The sequence below is a fragment of the Camelus dromedarius genome, chromosome 6 (genome assembly GCF_036321535.1).
Source record: "Camelus dromedarius isolate mCamDro1 chromosome 6, mCamDro1.pat, whole genome shotgun sequence".
NCBI classification, from domain to species: Eukaryota; Metazoa; Chordata; class Mammalia; order Artiodactyla; family Camelidae; genus Camelus; species Camelus dromedarius.
In genome coordinates this window covers 12,880,887-12,899,340 of record NC_087441.1, presented here as the reverse complement: position 1 = coordinate 12,899,340, position 18,454 = coordinate 12,880,887, and the positions used below count along the sequence as shown (strand labels likewise).

The window sequence follows — 18,454 nt, the reverse complement described above, 5'->3', positions numbered from 1 at the left end:
GAGTATTGAGACAGGTTCTTTGAAAATATGCATCTGATCACATTGCCTGCCTCCTTACAGCCCTGCTGGGGCTCTCTATTGCCTTCGTGATAGAAGCCAAATTCCTTTCCATGATGAACAGGCTGCTTTATGATCAGGTCCTGGTTTGCCTTTCCACCTGCTCTTTGTTCACTTTATGCCCCCCAATCTACAGCCTTGTCATTCTGGACGAACTCCGGGTCCAAAAGCGCTGAGGCTGATCATACAGCTGAGATGGGCGCCCTCTCCGTCCTCCCTCTGGACGTGGCTGTGTCCACATGACCAGCTCCTATTCATCCTCCTGGTCTCAGCTCAAGTCTCTTCCCTAAAGCCTCTCCTCAAAGCTCCGGGTTAGTCACCCTTGGTTGTGCTTCTGCACCACCGTGTGTACACGGTATCCTTGCGCCAAACATCTCACATGGCTGTTTCCAGTTTGTCTGTGTTCTACACTAGAGTGTACGCTCTCTGAGAAGAAAAGGAATTGTGTATTTCCAGTACGTACAAAATGTTTATCTCGTAGGAAGAAGGTAAGTATATTGGGATAAATCAATAGCCATGCCAATTTTGTATTTGCTAATCAGGTTAATATCCAATTATTCCATTTAGTAGAACCTCCCATAATGGGAGAAGGAACAGGATTCTGCTTAGCATGTGGATTTCCAGTACAGCATTCATCCCTTCTTATTTTCTTTCAATCTGGCATGTGGGGGGCCGCTCTTTCCTACCTGATAGGCCAACAGCTCCCCTGAGGTAGAAATCTTTTTCCTCCTGACCCTCTTCGTCCTCGGAGGGCAAAGTTCTGGACACGGCAGACTCGAGGTCACGACTGAGGTCATAGTCATGGTCCCACTCCAGGGGGATGGAGTCCACACTGGCAGGGGTGTCTCGTCCCGACCGCTCGCTCCGGAGGGGCTGGGCCAGTGAGAGGGAGGGGTTGGAGGAAGGCTGGGGGGAGAGCACACTGTCTGCCGAGGTGTCTCGCCAGTGGAGGTCTGAGAGAGCAGCAGACTCATCCAGCTCCAGCTCCCGGTCAGAGAGGTCCTGCTCATCGTCTGGGAGCTAGAAATGCAGTCAAGCCAGCCGTGTTATGGCAGTGATCAGCTGACCCCCTTCCCACTTTCCATCCTGCCTCTCACTGAATCTCAGCGCTCAAGCTGATCTGGACCACATTCCTACTGCAGTGGGGGTCACACCCTATCAGCAAATAAATATCTTCTGATCACTTTTTAAAATGTCTTTTACATTAATCTAGTAAATGCTCAGTTTTATCACTGGTAAAATGGACATAATATTAAGACCTACTTCAAAGAATTGATATAAGATTAAATAAGATAATATAAAGAAAGCCAACCTGGTACCTAGCCTGCAACACAGTAAGTCCAGAATGGCACATATCAGGAGCAAAAGGGAATTACTAATAAAACCTTAGCTGGTCCTTTTTTTACCTTCTACCCCAGATACAAAATATATTTTATCACACAAGATCCCAAATATCCTAATAACAACTTGACAATGAGCTGTGATCATGGTAGCAATTAGGGAAATGGAGGAGAAAAAAGTTCAACTAAACAACCTCATCAGTTGAGCCGCTGTTTACACTGTGCACCTTCATGCCCTGGTTTCTTCTAGAAGCTTCTTTATCTTCATAGCAGATATGAGCCAAGTACTCTTCTAAGCTCTTTATATGTATATATAGTAACTCATTTCATGCCCAAAGCAATCCTTTCTATAAGGAAGGTCCTGCTATTGAACCAGTTTTTACAATTGAGGAAACTGAGGCAAGAGACATGAAGTAACTTGCCCAAGGTTACGTAGCCAACGTGTGTGTCTGAGCTGGGGCTGGGAACCCAGGCGTTCTGGCTCCAGAGTCTGGGCTCTTACCCACCAAGCAGTGCTGCTCCCTAAGCCCATATGCTTTATTCTCTTTAGAAGGAATGACGATGAAAAGACAATGTCACATACAGGCAGGCGAATCAGCTTCTTATGGTATCTTTCCACGCGCCCAAAGACCTCCTGACAGTACCGCCGGAGCTCATCCAGCTCGTCCTCGATGACCGCGGCGTCCAGTGGCTCGCTCTTCTCTATCAGCTGTTCTCCTTGGGCGATGATCTGCTCAATCTTACTGTGGTTCAGTGAAATTTCCTGCTGGAAGGCCTAGGGGGCACAAATCTCATGTAATTTATTTTTATTGCTCACACGGACATGAAGTAATTCTAAGATACACATTTAGGGGAAAACAACATGCAGGAGATATTAAATTTACCGTATACCATGACAAGCCAAGAGGTTAGTCCTTTAAAAAGTAAAACAAAAATTTTTAAATCAGAACAGGAGTCAGGAAGGGAATTGTTAGAATTCCACGACCAGAAAGGCGCCTTTGGCTAATAAAACTGACCACCACGGACAGTGTGGGTAAGAGAATCCGGGAAAGAAACTTTCAAACCCAGTGTAAAGGTGATAGCACTGGTTATCCCCAGTGAAAAGCAATAAGAAGCAAGATGGTGTCACTGGAATAGTTTAGTGTTTTAAAGAATTATATTGACTATTTTGATTTTAGATTTCCTGGTATGTCAAACATGACTAAGAAAAACCATCCCAATGATAATGTCACAAATTCTTCTCAGATGATTCTTTTATTGTTTCAGGACCTAAGCACAAAAGAGTATAAAATGGTTTGAACAACAAGTAATTCTGGAGAATTATTTAGACTCATTCTGTATGATTCAAAACAGTTAAGCTACTGGGGACAAGTTTCAGGGGATAAATTTTACTTCAATACAAGAATAAACTCTGGCATAATTGAAACTGCCCAATAATAAAAAGACTGCCCAGGGAGAGGGAGAGGTAATAAATTCTCTGACCCTGCTGGAGCCCAAAAAGAAAAGCTTCAACTACCACTTGGTAGAGATTTCCTGCTGAAGGTTTTCAACATCGATCTGCCTGTGAAACGACCTGGGAGAGTTGGGGTGAAGGGAGGTTGGAGAGAGAAGCTGGGCAGGACATCAGGGCTTAACTATCTGTGATTTTTTTATCCTGAGAATCTATGATGAAAGGTAACTTCCTTGTTTTACTAAACCTAAGTTTATGGGCAGCTCCACCACTCTTTTAAAAAAAATCTATCTTGGGAGAAAAATTTCACAAGCTGCCTTGCGTATTATTCAAATTGTTAAAAACACTCTTCCTTTTAGGGAATCCTTGTATCTAATGTATGTCCCTCCTATTTATAAATTTGAACTAGCCACTGTGTTTGAATTACGTAGTGAAACGTATCAAATATGCTTAACAGTTCACTTTGCATCTGAGAATGTAGAGTGTGTGGCATGAAATCCCAACGAAAGAAAGTTGTTCTAGGGGGGAGGGTGTAGCTCAAGCGGTAGAGCACATGCTTAGCATGCACAGCATCCTGGGTTCAATCCCCAGTACCTCCTCCAAAAATAAACCTAATTAACCTCCTCTCAAAAACTTAATAAACTCACCTAGAAAATGTAAAGAAAAAATATTAAAAAAAATAAAAAGAAAGAAAGTTGTTCTGCTCGGGATCCTGGGAATCAAACAAACTATTTCAAGGTGCTAGAAAGAATTCAGAAAAAGCAAAACCAACAGCTGCCAAAACAAAAGTGACAACTCTGGCAATCGAGTGAATAATTTAAAGCATATATGTTCATGGGAGCTGTATCTCCTGGAGATACTCCTTACTTCATTTGTAATATCTTTCTCATTTTCTGAATTTGTTTTCGATCAAGAAGAACTAATTTTTAAAAAATAACAGTTCTCTATTTTGTGTTTCACAAAAATCTCTATAAATCCTTTCCACTTCAGACTTCCTTCGCACTGGCTGGAGAAATGCACTAATCTCTTACCTTGAGCTGCTTTATTTTAGCTTGAACATCACACTCGGAAAAATGCTCAATGTTAGTGAGCTGCAAATCCATCTCTGTCAGCCACACCAGAATGCTGTCCCGTGCAGTCTCAAACTCCTCACGCTGGCCAATGAAATGCTGAATATGAAAATAAAATAATGGAAGTAAGAAAGTCCTCGTACACATCCTGAGACGGCCCCACCAGGTCCAAGGTCTCCCAGAAAGTCATTTTCTCAACGCCCAACAAGAACCCCACAGTTTCTAGCCATGTAAGTTAACCTTGGATACCCCCCTTGCCATCCCAGTCTTACAAAGTCACTGAGATTGTGTCCTAACACTGTGTTCCAATGGCCTAATCCTCTCCCCTGGGCAGCTAAACTACAGAGGAGGCATAATACAGACCTTGAGTCGGCGCAAGATGGAGGTGACACGCTTTTGCAGGTTGTCCCATCTCTGGTTGCCCTCGTGAACCATCTGCTTCAGGCTGCAGGCGGAGTCGGTGCGGTTCTCCCTGGCCAGCCGGCGGTACTGCTTGTTGATCAGCTCCAGCTGGGTCAGGCACTCGTGGACCTGTCGCTGGAAAGCCTAAGATGACAGGGAAGCGCACCAGGAGGGAGATCAGAGAAGGGCTCTCAGCAAGGGTGTCCGGGCTTCGCATTGTGATGTCAGGCCGAACAGAAGGCAGCTTTCCCAAATGGGGGCTGTTTCTAACCAGCGTATACTTCCCTTGGTAAGCAAAGTAATGTAATTGGTGTAGCTCAAGGAAAGGGAGTTAATCAAACCATGAAAGAAAATAAAAAATAATAGTGACTCTATGTATATATACAGAAACATACAATATATGTATATAATATATACACACACAACATACACATATGATATATACACACAGAACATACACATACTTATAGAATAGACACATATACATATGTAATACAGCTTTTCAAATAATTAATGGCCTGAAAAATATTCTCCCATAAAACAGACTGATTACAAAAATATGTATGTGCTGAAATGTGAGTTAAAAATGTTCAAAATTTCCAGTGTCAATACTGAGAAAAGATATCTACCACAGAACTGTCTCTTTAATTTGTAAAATAATGTATTTTCTTTTAAAAAAATCCAGAAATTGCTCAATTCCACTGTCCATTAAAAAAATGAAAGCTACCTTTTGCAGAAGGTCCTCTAAATGCAAGCTATTATACTGACTTTTCAGAAAAGCGGCTCCGGAAAATAGATGTCATCTTACATAGAAAAAAGTTTGGAACATTCTCCGTTTCTTTTTTTGCCACTCCCATGACTTATTTCGTTTTTATAAGATGTTTTAGAGCTGATGCAACAGCTCACATAGTGGTGTCTATTTACTTCAGGTTATCCTGTGCACAGTTTAGCGTTTCTGCAGGTAAAATACTCTTCTTTCTGCAATATAGCATAGCCCTAGAGTAAGAATCATCTGGCCAAAATAAAACGAAGCTTTTTTATTTCCAACTCATGAGTATGATTTATGATTGACTTTTATCCTGGCATTAGACAGAAAATTGTGTCATTGGACTGCACTCATCTGAATCCCAAAGTTTTGCTTCATTTGGCTTGTCACACTGTTTACACGCTACCACACTTCTGCCTTCGAGATGGTTTTCCTTCTGAGAGTTGCTTTAAGAGCCTTCACTCTAGTAAAGCCAAACTTCTGTTCTATAAAACTTTAAATTATTTCCCCAGAAAAGGAAGTCGTAAGCAAAGTTCAGGTTTGCCATTATTGGAAATCACAATATAGATTTTCTTCTCTCTCTTCTTCTTTTTTTCTTTTTTCTTTCTTTTTTTTCCCCTTCATTCTTTTTAGGATGTATTTGAGCCTACATGACTACCAGTCTAAAGCAAACAAGACATAGTAAGGAGTTAATGTACTTGAAAAATAAGGTAACCATAAACCAAAAGCAGATAATAATGAATCACGAAGGCCAAAAAGAAACCACGCTAATACAAAAGAAAATTATCAAACCACAAAAATACCACATGATATCACTTATATGTGGAATATAGAAAAAAGACAAACAAACTTATTTACAAAACAGAAACAGACTCACAGACATAGAAAACAAACTTATGGTTACCGGGGGGATGGGGGTGGGAAGGGATAAATTGGGAGTTTGAAATTTGCAGATACTAACTAATATATATAAAATAGATAAACAACAAGTTTATACTTTATAGCACAGGGAACTATATCCAATATCCTGTAGTAACCTATGGTGAGAAAGAATATGAAAATGAATATATGCATGTGCACGTATGACTGAAGCATTATGCTGTACACCAGAAACTGACACAATATTGTAAACTGACTATACTTTAATAAAAATATATATTTTAAAAAAAGAATATGTTTTCTCATGGGAATGATGGCTGGCACCACAAGTGGGTCCCTCAGTACACCCAGATCTATCTCCAGTATTCGTGCAATTGAACAGGCAAAGACTGTTCTCAAACAAAATTTTGCTTTTGTGATTTATTTCTGTCTCTTAAGCAAATTACCTACAAATATAAATAAAATCATTCATTATAACCAGCTATATAACTGTACAGCATTATAAGCTTAACTATGTGGTTAACTTTTGCCATAAAATCTGAGAGTCTAAAATAGCATCAGAAAGGATCTTATGTAATCTACTTTGTGGTGTAAGCCAATTACAGAGGGCTTTAACCTTCATGAAGCTGAGTGTAACAAGATGCAGTGTGAGAATATTTCCTCTAGCACTGGTTCACTGGGATGATATGAAATCTACTGCAGAGTTTATTGTGGTTTTTCACTAGATGTTTTCTAAAGGAAAACTTTTTAGATAGGAAAATGGTTTTCTTGGAATTTAGTTACATATAAATCCACATTCAGACATTGGAAAAACTCTCATTTGTTTCATATATTTGGACACTTTTACAGATTCATATAGCTGCACATCTAGGACTCTTAGATTTTAAACCCCCAAGAACAAAACCCAAACATCCTATTTACTGTAACAGGCCTCAATAAATGCTCGGTTAATTAATGTTGCAAGGTACAAGTGAGTCCAGCTGAATTTGGATGGATTTTTTAGTCTTATTTAAAAATCTCTCAGGGAGCTTGGGGCAGACTTAGCAACCAAAGATGTTTTTTATAAGATGCAAGCATCAGAACTGTTTGCTGTCAATATACATGAGAACACAACTGCCTATCAGTGGGAACTGATGGGAAAAGAAACTTCAAATTTAAAAAAATGGTCAGCTTTAGGCTATGTCAGGTCCTTGGTGAAGATGAACAGCAGCTGAGAAGTCGGGGTTCCTTTGCATCACAATGACACAGAGCTGACTCAGGATCGCGCAGTCAAGGAACAGGAGTCAGTTACCAAGTGACTCCTTTCTTTCCGAATCCAACGACACTGCTGCTGTTTTTGTCTCTATAAATTTGAAAAGTCTTGGTGACTCAAGAATGGCACTGCTCTTCATTTGTAATTAGAGATGCTTTATGATTTCAAATATTTGACCATTTCTGGAGCCAATTCTATCCTACCAATGATTAAAAAGCATATATGTGTGCGTGCGTGTGTGTGTATATATATATATATATATGTATATATGCTCTAGCTAGGTTAAAAAAATCAAGAAAATATATTGGAAAATAGATGTTATAATATAGAAAGCCATCATATTTGAATCTTAGAAGGTTGATTGTAAACAATTATGAAATCAGAAGAATCCCAAGCTCTTTTCTGGGGAGTCATGATCCTGTTTTCCAATAGAACTTCTCTTCATTACTATTTTATTTGTAATTCTTGATAATCTTAAAGTAAAAACCTCCTTTCTCTTCTTCTTTGCCTACTTATGAGGCAAGAATAAGATGACCAGAAAGTTGTCACCCAGCTGTTTGAACAAATAATACGTAGGTGAACAGTTAGTTTATGTCTTGGGACTACCAGCTAGCTACTCTTATAGCAAAATAAAGATTAAATATTTGGAATTATAAATCACCTCAAATTTCTTTAGTTCTTCCTTGGCAACTGTATAGAGCACCCCAGAAGAGCTGGGGAAGGCAGCAGTCCTTTCTGAAATCTTCAGCCACTCTTCAAAACGAGAATAGTCATCCAGAAACTTCTGCCACAATCGCCACGTCTCTTCAATTCTGAGACAGAAAATGAAAGAACAGAATCTGACTGTCTGAGACTGTTTATGCCCCAGAATCCTGTCTGATGCCTGCAACAGGATTAAGAGTGCCCAAACAAGCAACTGTTGTGCCAAACAATAACTGTGCCTTGAGCCAAATTTGCCCAGACTGGAAAAGAAAACAACCGTCTGAATGAAAATGAAACAGCTGTGTGTGTGTGTGTCTGTTTCTGTGCATCTGTGTTTAAACACACATCCTGCACCTCTGGGATTTGGAGTCAGTCACACTGACTGTTACGAGCACATAGCGTGAACTGTTCTGGGTATGTGCAAGGAAGTTTAAAAAGGCAACACCATGCTCATGGCACACACTGATGCCAAGGTTCCGCTGAACTAAAACTAAGGTTTGAAAGTCCATTTAAGTCCAACGTCAAACTCACCCTCATCAAAATCAACCTGTGATAGCAAGACAAATATGAATCTTTCAAGAGTTTCTCAGAGAGCACAAAGATTATGTGTCAGTTCATGTGATAATTATCTAATACAGCACTATTATTTTACCACCTTGAATTTCAAAGAGCTTCAAGATAAGTCCTTTGTTTTATTATTTCATTTTTAATAAGAGAATGTTGCTTTTTCACACCATCAATGCTGTAACATTATGCATGCTCAGTAAGGGCATATTGTAATTTTTCTGTATTATATTTAAACTGTTAGGTCAGGTGTACCTTGGTTTGTTATATTTATATATTACTTTTATACCTACTTATTTTCCCAACTAAATGTAGATGATGGCAGGTTTGGAAAACCAAGGCTATTTCAGGACATTGCAACCAAAAGGAAATAGTGAACAGTGGATACTCTGGGTAATTTGGTGTTTTGTTTTTTTTGTTTGGTCCTCCCGCTGTCCCAGTTTTTGGAACATCCCAGCTTACTTGAGCCTTCTTTCCATGGACATAGCGCAGATGTTTCTCCATCGCCGGTCCAGGTTCCGTGTAGCCTGCTGGATGGAATCACACTCGGCGTCCGTGGCACAGGCATCGCAGTCATGCAGCAGAACCTCACACAGGTTGAGGACAGAGGCCACGCCCGTGCTGTGTTTTTCTATGTCTCTCTGAAGCTCCTGCAGAGAATTAGACTTGTTTATTTAAACCCTCTGTACAGACGGGAGAAACGGCAGCCGTATTCACTGACTCAGAAATTGTTAGGCAAAACCATGACAGACAGTTCATTTCCTTGAATGCATGAAGTTTCTTAAACTCCATTTATGAAATACCACAAGCTCAAAAGTATGAGAAAGTGAATCTACAAATATTTTGATTATGTGAGCCGTCCCAAAATATAAACTGAACAAATGAAACAGATTACATCAGCTGTACTGAGTAAAATTAGCTTCTGCTAATTTTCAAGTGATTGAAAAAATGAATCTTGCCACAGACTCTCCTTCACAGATATATCACTTCCATTCCAATCCATGGATTGATCATCCAATCGAAGGAATACATGTGCTTCTGTTAAGAGCTGCCACTCAAATACCGCGATTTGGTCTCCAAAGATCTGCAAACTGTCTTAAACAGTGAATTCCACCGTTGTTAAAAGGTACCGTGCTTTAAGGGACCTTCGGTGCCTTATCAGGTGTGACATCATTATCATCAGCAGCTTCCTCAGTGATCAGTTTTAAATGCAGGACAGAATTAGAAAGACTGTGATGATAAACAAATTATTGAATTTGCCCAGAGTTCTACCATTTGACGTCTTCATATTAATTGCACAGAATGTAAATGCAAAATATACAGTATTTTTTTCTACTGAAGTTTTAACTCAATTGACTCAAAGTACTCCATTATTAAAAAGGAGGCCTACTGGTACCATGTTTTGCTTGTCCTATTTGTCAAGATCCTCAATGTATTTTCTTTTCCTTTGATGTAGTTCCTGAATTGGCCCAGCTTTTCTCTTGTTCTGATGAGAATTCCTCAACTTACTCAGAGAGCTGGCATTTATATTCTTGTGTGCATATTCTTCCTACTTTTCTCCTTAACGCCATGTTCCAATGTCTTCTGTACAAACACTAACTTATTGTTGGATGCAGTAACAGTGCCTTTGATTCATTTTGGAGATTTTATAAACTAGACACATGAAAATAAATTCCACCAAATACTTCTATTTCACTAAACAGACTTTTCAAATCTTTTTCATAACCTCTTTCAGTTTTGTGTGGAAGTTATCACAAGAATTGCTGGTCTAAGAAGTATATAATAAAATATTACAAAAATTTAACTCTATATTTGCTCATTCTGTGAATGAGATCACCAGGTAAAGTTCAGGTCTTAGAGTGCATCTGGTACAAGGATGTACATTTGGAAAAAGTATTACGTGTGCGAACATAATCCATGCAGCCAAAGAATTGATAGTATTTCAATGTAATTTTTCTTAAGTACTCAAAAGTTTTTCTCCATCTTTAATGAGAAATAATTGACATATAATATTGTGTAAGTTTAAGGTGTACAAGGTGATGATTTGATATATGTACGTACATACTGTGAAACGATTCCTTAAGTTTAGTTAACATCCATCACCTTACAGTTACAGTTTGCGTGTGTGTGTTTGAGAACCTTTAAGATCTACTCTCTCAGCAACTTTTAAGTACACAACACAGTATTGTTGACTGTAGTCACCATGCTATATATTACATCTCCAGAACTTATTCATCTATAAGTGGAAGTTTGTACCCTTTGGCCATCTTTACGCCCCATGTCTGGCAACAACCAGTCTACTCTCTGTTTCTATGCATCTTTTTTTTTCAGATTCCATACGTGAGATCATACAGTATTCGTCTTCTCCTGAATGACTTATTTCACTTGGCATAATGACCTCAAGGTTCATCTATGTTGTTAGAAACTGCAATATTTCCTTCTTATATATAATGTATTCATATTATATATATGATATACATAATACATATGATATATCACATTTTCTTTATACTTTCTTCATTCATTCGTTGATGGATACTTAGGTGTTTACATGTATTCACTATTATAAATATTGCTGCTGCAATGAACATGAGGATGGTGCTATCTCTTCAAGTGGTTTCATTTCCTTCAGAGACATACTCAAAAGTAGAATTGCTGGGTCATATGGTAGTTCTATTTTTAATTTTTTGAGGAAACTCTATACTGTTTTCCATAGTGGCTGCACCAATTTACATTCCCACCAACAGTGCACAAAGGTTCCATTTTCTCCAGGTGCTTGACAGTACTTATCTGTTGTCTTCTGATAAAAGCCATTCTAACAGATATGAGGTGATATCTCATTGTGGTTTTGATTTGCATTTCCATGACGACTAGTGACACTGAGCATCTTTTCATGTATTTGCTGGCAATTTGAGTATCTTCTTTGGGAAAATGTCTATTCAGGTCCTTTGCCCATTTTTAAATTGGATAACTTGTTTTTTTTTTTGCTATTGAGTTGTAAGAGTTCCTTACATATTTTAGATACCAACCCCTTATCAGATATTTTCTCACATTCTTAGGCTGCCTTTGCCTTTGTTTGATCATCACTTTTGCTGTGCAAAAGTTTTCTGTTTTGATTTAGTCTCACCTGTTTATTTTTGTTTTTGTTGGTTTTGCTTTCAAAAATCATTGCCATTGGAATCTTGACAGGGATTACACTGAGTCCATAGATGGCTTTGCTTGTATGCACATTTTAACCATATGACTTCTTCCGATCAATGGGATATCTTACCATTTGTTTATATCTTCTTCAGTGTATTTCATCAGTGTCTTACAGTTTCAGTGTACAGATCTTTCACCTCCTTGGTTGAATTTATTCCTAAATATTTTACTGTTTTTGATGCTATTGTAAATAAGATTGCTTTCTTTTGTTTTCCAGATACTTCAGTTAGTGTAAGAAACACAATGATTTTTGTCTGTTGAATTTGTATCCTACAACTTTTTCTGAATTTGTTCATTAGTTATAATAATATTCTGGTGGATTCCTTAGGATTTGTCTATAAAAGACCATGTCATCTGCAAACAGAGACAATTTTACATCTTCTTTTATGTAATTTGGATGCCTTTTATTTCTTTTTCTGATTTCTCTGGCTAGGACTTCCAATGCTCCATTGAATGGAATTGGTGAGAGTGAGTACCCTGGAGTTTTTTTCTGATCTTAGAGGAAAAATGTTCAAACTTTCACCACTGAGGATGGTGTTAAGAGTGGGCTTGTAATATATGCCCTTTATTATGTTGAGGTCCATTCCTTCTGTACCCAACGTATTGAGAGTTATTATCATTTGAATTTTGTCAAATGCTTTTTTCTGCATCTATTGTGATCATATAATTTTTAGCTTTCATTCTAGTAATGTGATGTATTACATTTACTGATTTGCCTATGTTGAACCATTCTTGCATTCCAGGGATAAATCCAACTTAGTCACAGTTTTTCATGTACAGCTGAATTTGGTTTGCTAGTACTTTGAAAAGTTTTGCATCTATATTCATCAGGGATATTAGCCCATAGTTTTCTTTTCCTATGGTGTCCTCATCTGGTTTTGGTATCAGGATGACACTGGCCTCATAAAATGAGTTTGAGAGTGTTCCCTTCCCTTCAGTTTTTTGGAAGAGTGAGACAATTGGCTGTAAATGTTTGGTAGATTTCACCTGTGAAACATTCAGGTCCTGGACTTTTCTTTGTTGAGAGGTTTTTGATTGGTGATTCAACCTTCTTATTCATTATTGATCTGCTCAGATTTTCTATTTCTTCATGATTCAATTTTGGTAGGTTGTATGCTTCTAGGAATTACCCATTTCTCCAAGATTGTCCAATTTGTTGGCTTAGAGTAGTCTCTTACGATCCTTGGTATTTCTTGTTATTTCCCCATTTTTCAGTTTTAATTTTTATTTATTTGGGTCCTCTCTCTTTCCTTCTTGGTTACTCTAGCTAAACATTAGTCAATTTTGTTTATAATTTCCAGGAACCAGCTCAGTTTTGTTCATTTTTTCTATTGTTTCCCTATTCTCTATTACACTTATTTCTTCTCTACTCTTTATTATTGCCTTCCTTCTGCCAATTTCGAGTTTAGTTTGTTCTTTTTTTCCCCTCGTTCCTTGAGACATAAAGTTAGGTCGTTTATCTGAGAGCTTTATTTTTTCTTAATGTAGGTGTTTATCCCTATGAACTTTTTCTCTTAGACTGCTTTTGCTGCATCCCATAAGTTTTGGTATGTTGTGTTTCCTTTTTTGTTTATCTCCAGGTATTTTGTATTTCTCTTTTGATTTCTTCTTTGATCCCTTGGTTCTTCAGGTATTGTTTAATCTTCATGTACTTGTCAATTTTCCAGCTTTCTTACTGTTATGATCTCTAGTCTCATATCATTGTGGTTGGAAAAGATACTTGATATAATTTCCATTTTCTTGAATTTATTGAGACTTCTTTTGTGGTCTGACATATAATCTATCCTGGAAAATGTTCTGTGCTCTGAGGTTGGGGTGGGGCATTGGGTGCTGCTAACTGGGCCCTACAATCACCTCTGGTTGGGTGAGGTCATAGGCTATGTTCCTTGGCAGGGCAGTGCCACTGGTGGACCCTGTGATTGGTCAGGGCTATAGGCTGGTCTCTGCAGTTGCTCTTGGGGGGTCTCAGACTGTGCTCCCAGACCAAATGGTGCTGCTGGCTGGACTCTGTGTTCAGGTGGGGCCTCTGCGATCATGCAGGGCTGCAGGCTGTGCCCTGGAGTTGGGCAGGGCCACAGTTGAGGCTTTGCCATCAAGTAGGCCATTGGCTGTGCTCCTCTATTGGGCAAGATGGCTGGCTGGGCTCTCTGGTCAGCAGAGCCTTCCCACTGAATCCCACAGTGAGTGAGCCTAGACACTGTGCTCCATGGTTGAGCTGGATTGTTGCCTAGGTTTTCTTGCTGGGTGGGGCAACGCGCTATGCTTGGTGACTGGGTGGGGTCACTGTCTGGGCTCCTGATCAGGCAAAGCTGCAGGCTGTGTTTTGCAATCAGACAAGGCCCTGGATTGAGCCCTACTGCTGAGTGGGCTGTAGTCTGGGCTCTGTGGCTGGGTGGGGTTGCAGGCTGCGCTCTGAGGCTGCCCAGGATCACTGTTCAGGCTCCGTGGTCATGCAAGGCTAGAGGCTAAGTTCAACAGCTGGTAGGGCTGCTGGCTTGGCTCCCTGCCCAAGTGGGGCTGCTGGACAGACTCCAGGCTGCCTGGGTTCTCTGGCGAGGCTTCTCGGTGGGGCGGGATGGGGACTGTGCCCAGCTGTTGGGCGGGGCTGGGAATCTGCTTCCCTGCCCAGGCAGAGTGGTAGAAAGAGCTCCAAGGCCAGTATGACCAGTTGTCTGGGGACCCAAATTCAAGCAGAACTGCCAACTGAGTTTCCAGGCCAGACAGGGCCACTGGCTGGGCTCTGCTACTGAGCAGAGATGCTAGCTAGGGTAGCTGCCTGGGCGCAGCTGCAAGCAGGAACGCAGTCCATCAAGATCTGAGTGTGGCTGCTGTAAGCCCCACACCCCTTCTCCATCTCTATCTGATCCCCAGTGTGGACAACTCTGAGCATTAAAAATTCTAGGAGGACCCAGTCACTGGGGGCCCCCACAATTTGGAGAGATTAACCTCCAGGAGCTTCACCAGATTCCCATAGTAAATACTGGAGAAAATTCCCCTTGTGTTTCTGCTCAAAAGTTTTTGTTAAAATCAATATATAAAGTAGGGCTTGAGGGGTTTTATAATTATATATAAGTAATTACCTGAATACAGATCAAGATTTTAGTTTCAACTTTAACTTCCATTGGTAATGATCGGTCTCAAATTGTTCACATGGTTGTCTCCGGATTTATTTTTGTTCATTTATAACACAGAGAAATTTGACAAAATCTTCTCTAAAGCCATCTCAAGTCTACATATATTTCTGCCCAATTAAATCTATAAGAACCAAGTACACTGGCAAGAGAAACACATAGGAACCCCACATAGAGAAACAGAAGAAAATGTTTTTCTTGTCGATTTAATCTGTCTATTTAAATATTTGTCAGAATTTTTCCCTTTGGAGATAGATTATTATTTATTTGTCTTTTAAAACATGGATCCCAAACGCTACAATTTTTACAGATTCATGGTCAAACATTTCCCATAAAGGAAACTGTAGTAAAAATGGTATTGAAATAAAATTTACTAAGCACCCACTCTGTGCTTGGTACTTTGCTAAGTGCTTTTCTTGTTAACTTTTACAACAAAACTGTAAGCTGGGTGCTCTGATTATTAGCATTTTATGTCTGAGAAGTCTGAGGGTTGAAATAGTTTATTATTTTGCTCCAGGTCATGCAGAAAAGTGGAGAGGCCAGGATTTGAACCCAGAAAGTCATTACTTTTAGCCACTGGTACACAGTTTTTTAAACTTTAATTTAAATTTTAATTAAAAGGCAAGATGAACATTTATTAATGTACTAAAAAGTCAAAAATTATTATTAAAGTTTTCAATGAAATAGTGCCCTTTCCACTCTTGAGTCTTCTCCAGAAACAACCATCTCCATCCTTGTAGCTCTGTCTTTCAGCGCTTACTTCTATTTTTCCAAGTAACATGTTTATATTGCTATTTCTTGCTTTTTAAATATTAGACATTATTGATGCTTCTACAGCAGAGAAGGAATAAACTTCTCTGTGACTTACAGGGCTCCAATGACTGTTTTTGCACATCTTACAGCTAGAGCAATAATCATTTCTTTGCATGATTATGGTTTTTAAAAAATATTTCTTACATTTGACTAACAAAATATACTACAATTTCTTTTCTTACATAACTTTTTGTTTCTCTAGAATCAATAGATCTTCATCTCACTCCTCTCCCTGACTCTTTTTCTCTTTAAAATCTGAACTGCTAACTTCTACTCTTTCTCTTACAGTGCTCATAAAACTCCTTCCATTAGGGTTAAGCCCATCAGCTAATCTGGTTCCGCCGTTTCCCTCCTTGGAGAGCCCCCCTTAGAGCGCCCGACTCCCTGCACCTGTCTGGTCAGGCTCCCTCTAGGCTGTGGCACCACTGTCTGGGATTCCCTTTATCATCGTTCTGGGGACTTCCTTCTCTCTCTCCTGGGTTGAACATTATTTTCCTCTCATTTCAGTATATGTAGCATATCTTTCACCGGCTTCTTGTGAATGTGTGCATGGAAGGTAAATATTTTATCTATTAAATGGCAGATATAATATTCTAAATTATAAAAAAAATTCTCAGCTTTTTGAAGGCCTTGTGCCACTGTCTCCTAGCTTCCAGCATTGCTTTGGAGAAATCAAACTTTTTCACCTTGGAATCCTTAAAATCTTCTCTTTATCCACCATGTTCTGAAATTTTGTAATAGCTTTGTTTTGTTTTTAATTTTCCCGGGTACTGGTATAGAGTTTATGCTCTAGAAATGTATAATTTTCAATTTGGGAATTTTTTTCTATATTACTATTTTGATAATTTCTTCCATTTCATTTGCTTTTTTTGGAGGAGGGTACTTTTATGGAATAACTGAATCGGATTTTGAAACTCTTGCATAAATCCTGGCTGCAGTATAAACCTGGCCAGAGACATTGTGGGAGGGGTACTGTGGGGTGGGAGTCATACCATTGGGTACAGAGCCTTTCATTTAAACTCTCTGTTTTAAGTATAGTGCCTCCAGCCTCAATGGTGTCCTGTATCTTCAAATCCAAAGTCCCTCTGGTTTGCCTTTTCCAGGGAGTAAATGAAGCAGAGTTGTCCGACTACTTGGGCTTAGGGGAGATCCGCCCGTCTAACGACTCCTTGCTGAGACTTTCAAGCAATTTTCCATTTAAAGCCCCACAGACTTGACATCTCCACTTCCTGAGCCTTCCTGGAACTCTGTGGCACGAGTTCCTTATCCCCCTGTCTGCTAACAACATCACCACTGATCTAATTACTTTCCATCTTCCAAAATGCTGTTGGATGTCTGTCAGCTCTATCGTCTTCCCTCCTGTTCTCTGCCACTGTGGGCTTTGACCTTTTATACCGTTTACTATCATTTTATTGAGGTTTTAGTAGTGGTTGGAACCATAAATGCATATCATCAATCTCCCATATTTAATTAGATACGATTTTGACTTTCTTACATCCGCCAAATTACAATGCTGGCCTTAGCATTTTAACCCATCATCTGTAGATATCACTGCCATGTTCTCCAGTCTCCTGGGGAGCTGAAGGCCAATCATGACCCTCAGAATTAATCATCAGAATTTCAAACATCAGAGTCCATCAAAGGGTTTTAATCTTACAAAAAATAGAAAAATGTCCCGCTACCAATTTCTTAAAAAATAAATACTAATTTAAATACCAAAGTAACTCCAATATCTAAAAACTGTTATCTCTTTAATATCTGTTCCCTTTGGCTTAAATGGTTGGCAAAATAAAGTACATAAGCCATTTTATAGGATTGCAGAAGTACATTGTTTTTAGTTTAGCAACTTGACTATTAATGGTCTAATGTGATGGAAGTAGCCAGAGTTCCCTAGGGTAGAATTTTCAAGGACCATCTAAAAGCATGGAGTAACAATGCTTCTTATGGGGGATTTATGGTGCTTATTACGGACAGCTGGAGGCAGCCATGCTGAGCAGGAATAAGCAAGGGGAGTGGGAAGTGAAAATCCCTTCTGTATGTACTTCTCAGGCTCCCTTTTGCTTTGTTGGGCTGTGTATTGGATGCCAGTGCGATGTGCTATATTTGTTACACACACAAAGGTGAAATTACTGTGTGGTCTGCAGGTCATGCCATCCTCACTGCAAAACAAAATTATTTTAGACCCTAAAAACACTAAAAATACACTGTAATCTTTCTCCAAACACTGTATGCAGAAAAGAAGGCTCCTTTCTAAGTTTCCGGTTGTGAGCTAGTGATCCGCAAATAAGACTGTCAGCACTGTTTTGGGTACAACATTGCAGCTCAGCCTAACCTACCATCTTAGGATGGCTTTTTGGCAGACCAGCATTATTAACCCTATGATGGGAGATCCTCTTAAGAGCCAGCTTGGTGACATGGACCCTATTGGCCACAGACACCTGTCTAGCCAATGCCTCCCTCTCCCACCAGTCCTGCTGAGCTGCCTCCTCATTTTCCATCCCCATTCGCCATCTCACGCTCACCTCTCTGTTCTGGCCAGGAGGACGGGTTTTTAAGAACCTATTAACTTTCCTTCCATTGTTTCATGTTTTACCTGTTGCTCATTAAGCTTTCTCTGTATTTCTTCCGAGTCACAGGAATCATAGACGATCGGCTTGGCCAGCTCTGACTCGATGTGGGCCAGCCACGTCCTCAGGCTGCTCATGTTCTTATCCAGCTGCTGTACGGCCACCAGAGTCTCCTTCAGCTTCTTCACCCTGGGGGCAGAGAAGGAGATGCGTCACCTTCAGAGAGAGGCCCCGCTCATGTTTCCCCTTGTGAACAGAAG

At 39.6% G+C, this 18,454-nt stretch overlaps 1 protein-coding gene across 20 annotated transcripts in view; it reads right to left on the bottom strand.

Annotated features, from left to right (window-relative positions):
- The window catches only part of SYNE1 (spectrin repeat containing nuclear envelope protein 1), a 427,973-nt gene that overhangs the window by 22,976 nt on the left and 386,543 nt on the right, over positions 1–18,454 (bottom strand). For 19 of the 20 annotated variants that reach the window (XM_031456562.2, XM_064486565.1, XM_031456561.2 and 16 more), the window contains 7 exons: positions 18,221–18,383; positions 8,945–9,132; positions 7,878–8,028; positions 4,281–4,463; positions 3,879–4,016; positions 1,981–2,172; positions 744–1,077 (listed from right to left, as the gene is read on the bottom strand). In XM_031456562.2, the coding sequence (XP_031312422.2) occupies positions 744–1,077; positions 1,981–2,172; positions 3,879–4,016; positions 4,281–4,463; positions 7,878–8,028; positions 8,945–9,132; positions 18,221–18,383 (1,349 nt within the window). Of the gene's footprint in view, positions 1–743; positions 1,078–1,980; positions 2,173–3,878; positions 4,017–4,280; positions 4,464–7,877; positions 8,029–8,944; positions 9,133–18,220; positions 18,389–18,454 lie in introns of all 20 variants that reach the window. The other variant, XM_064486569.1, reaches the window with a different exon arrangement.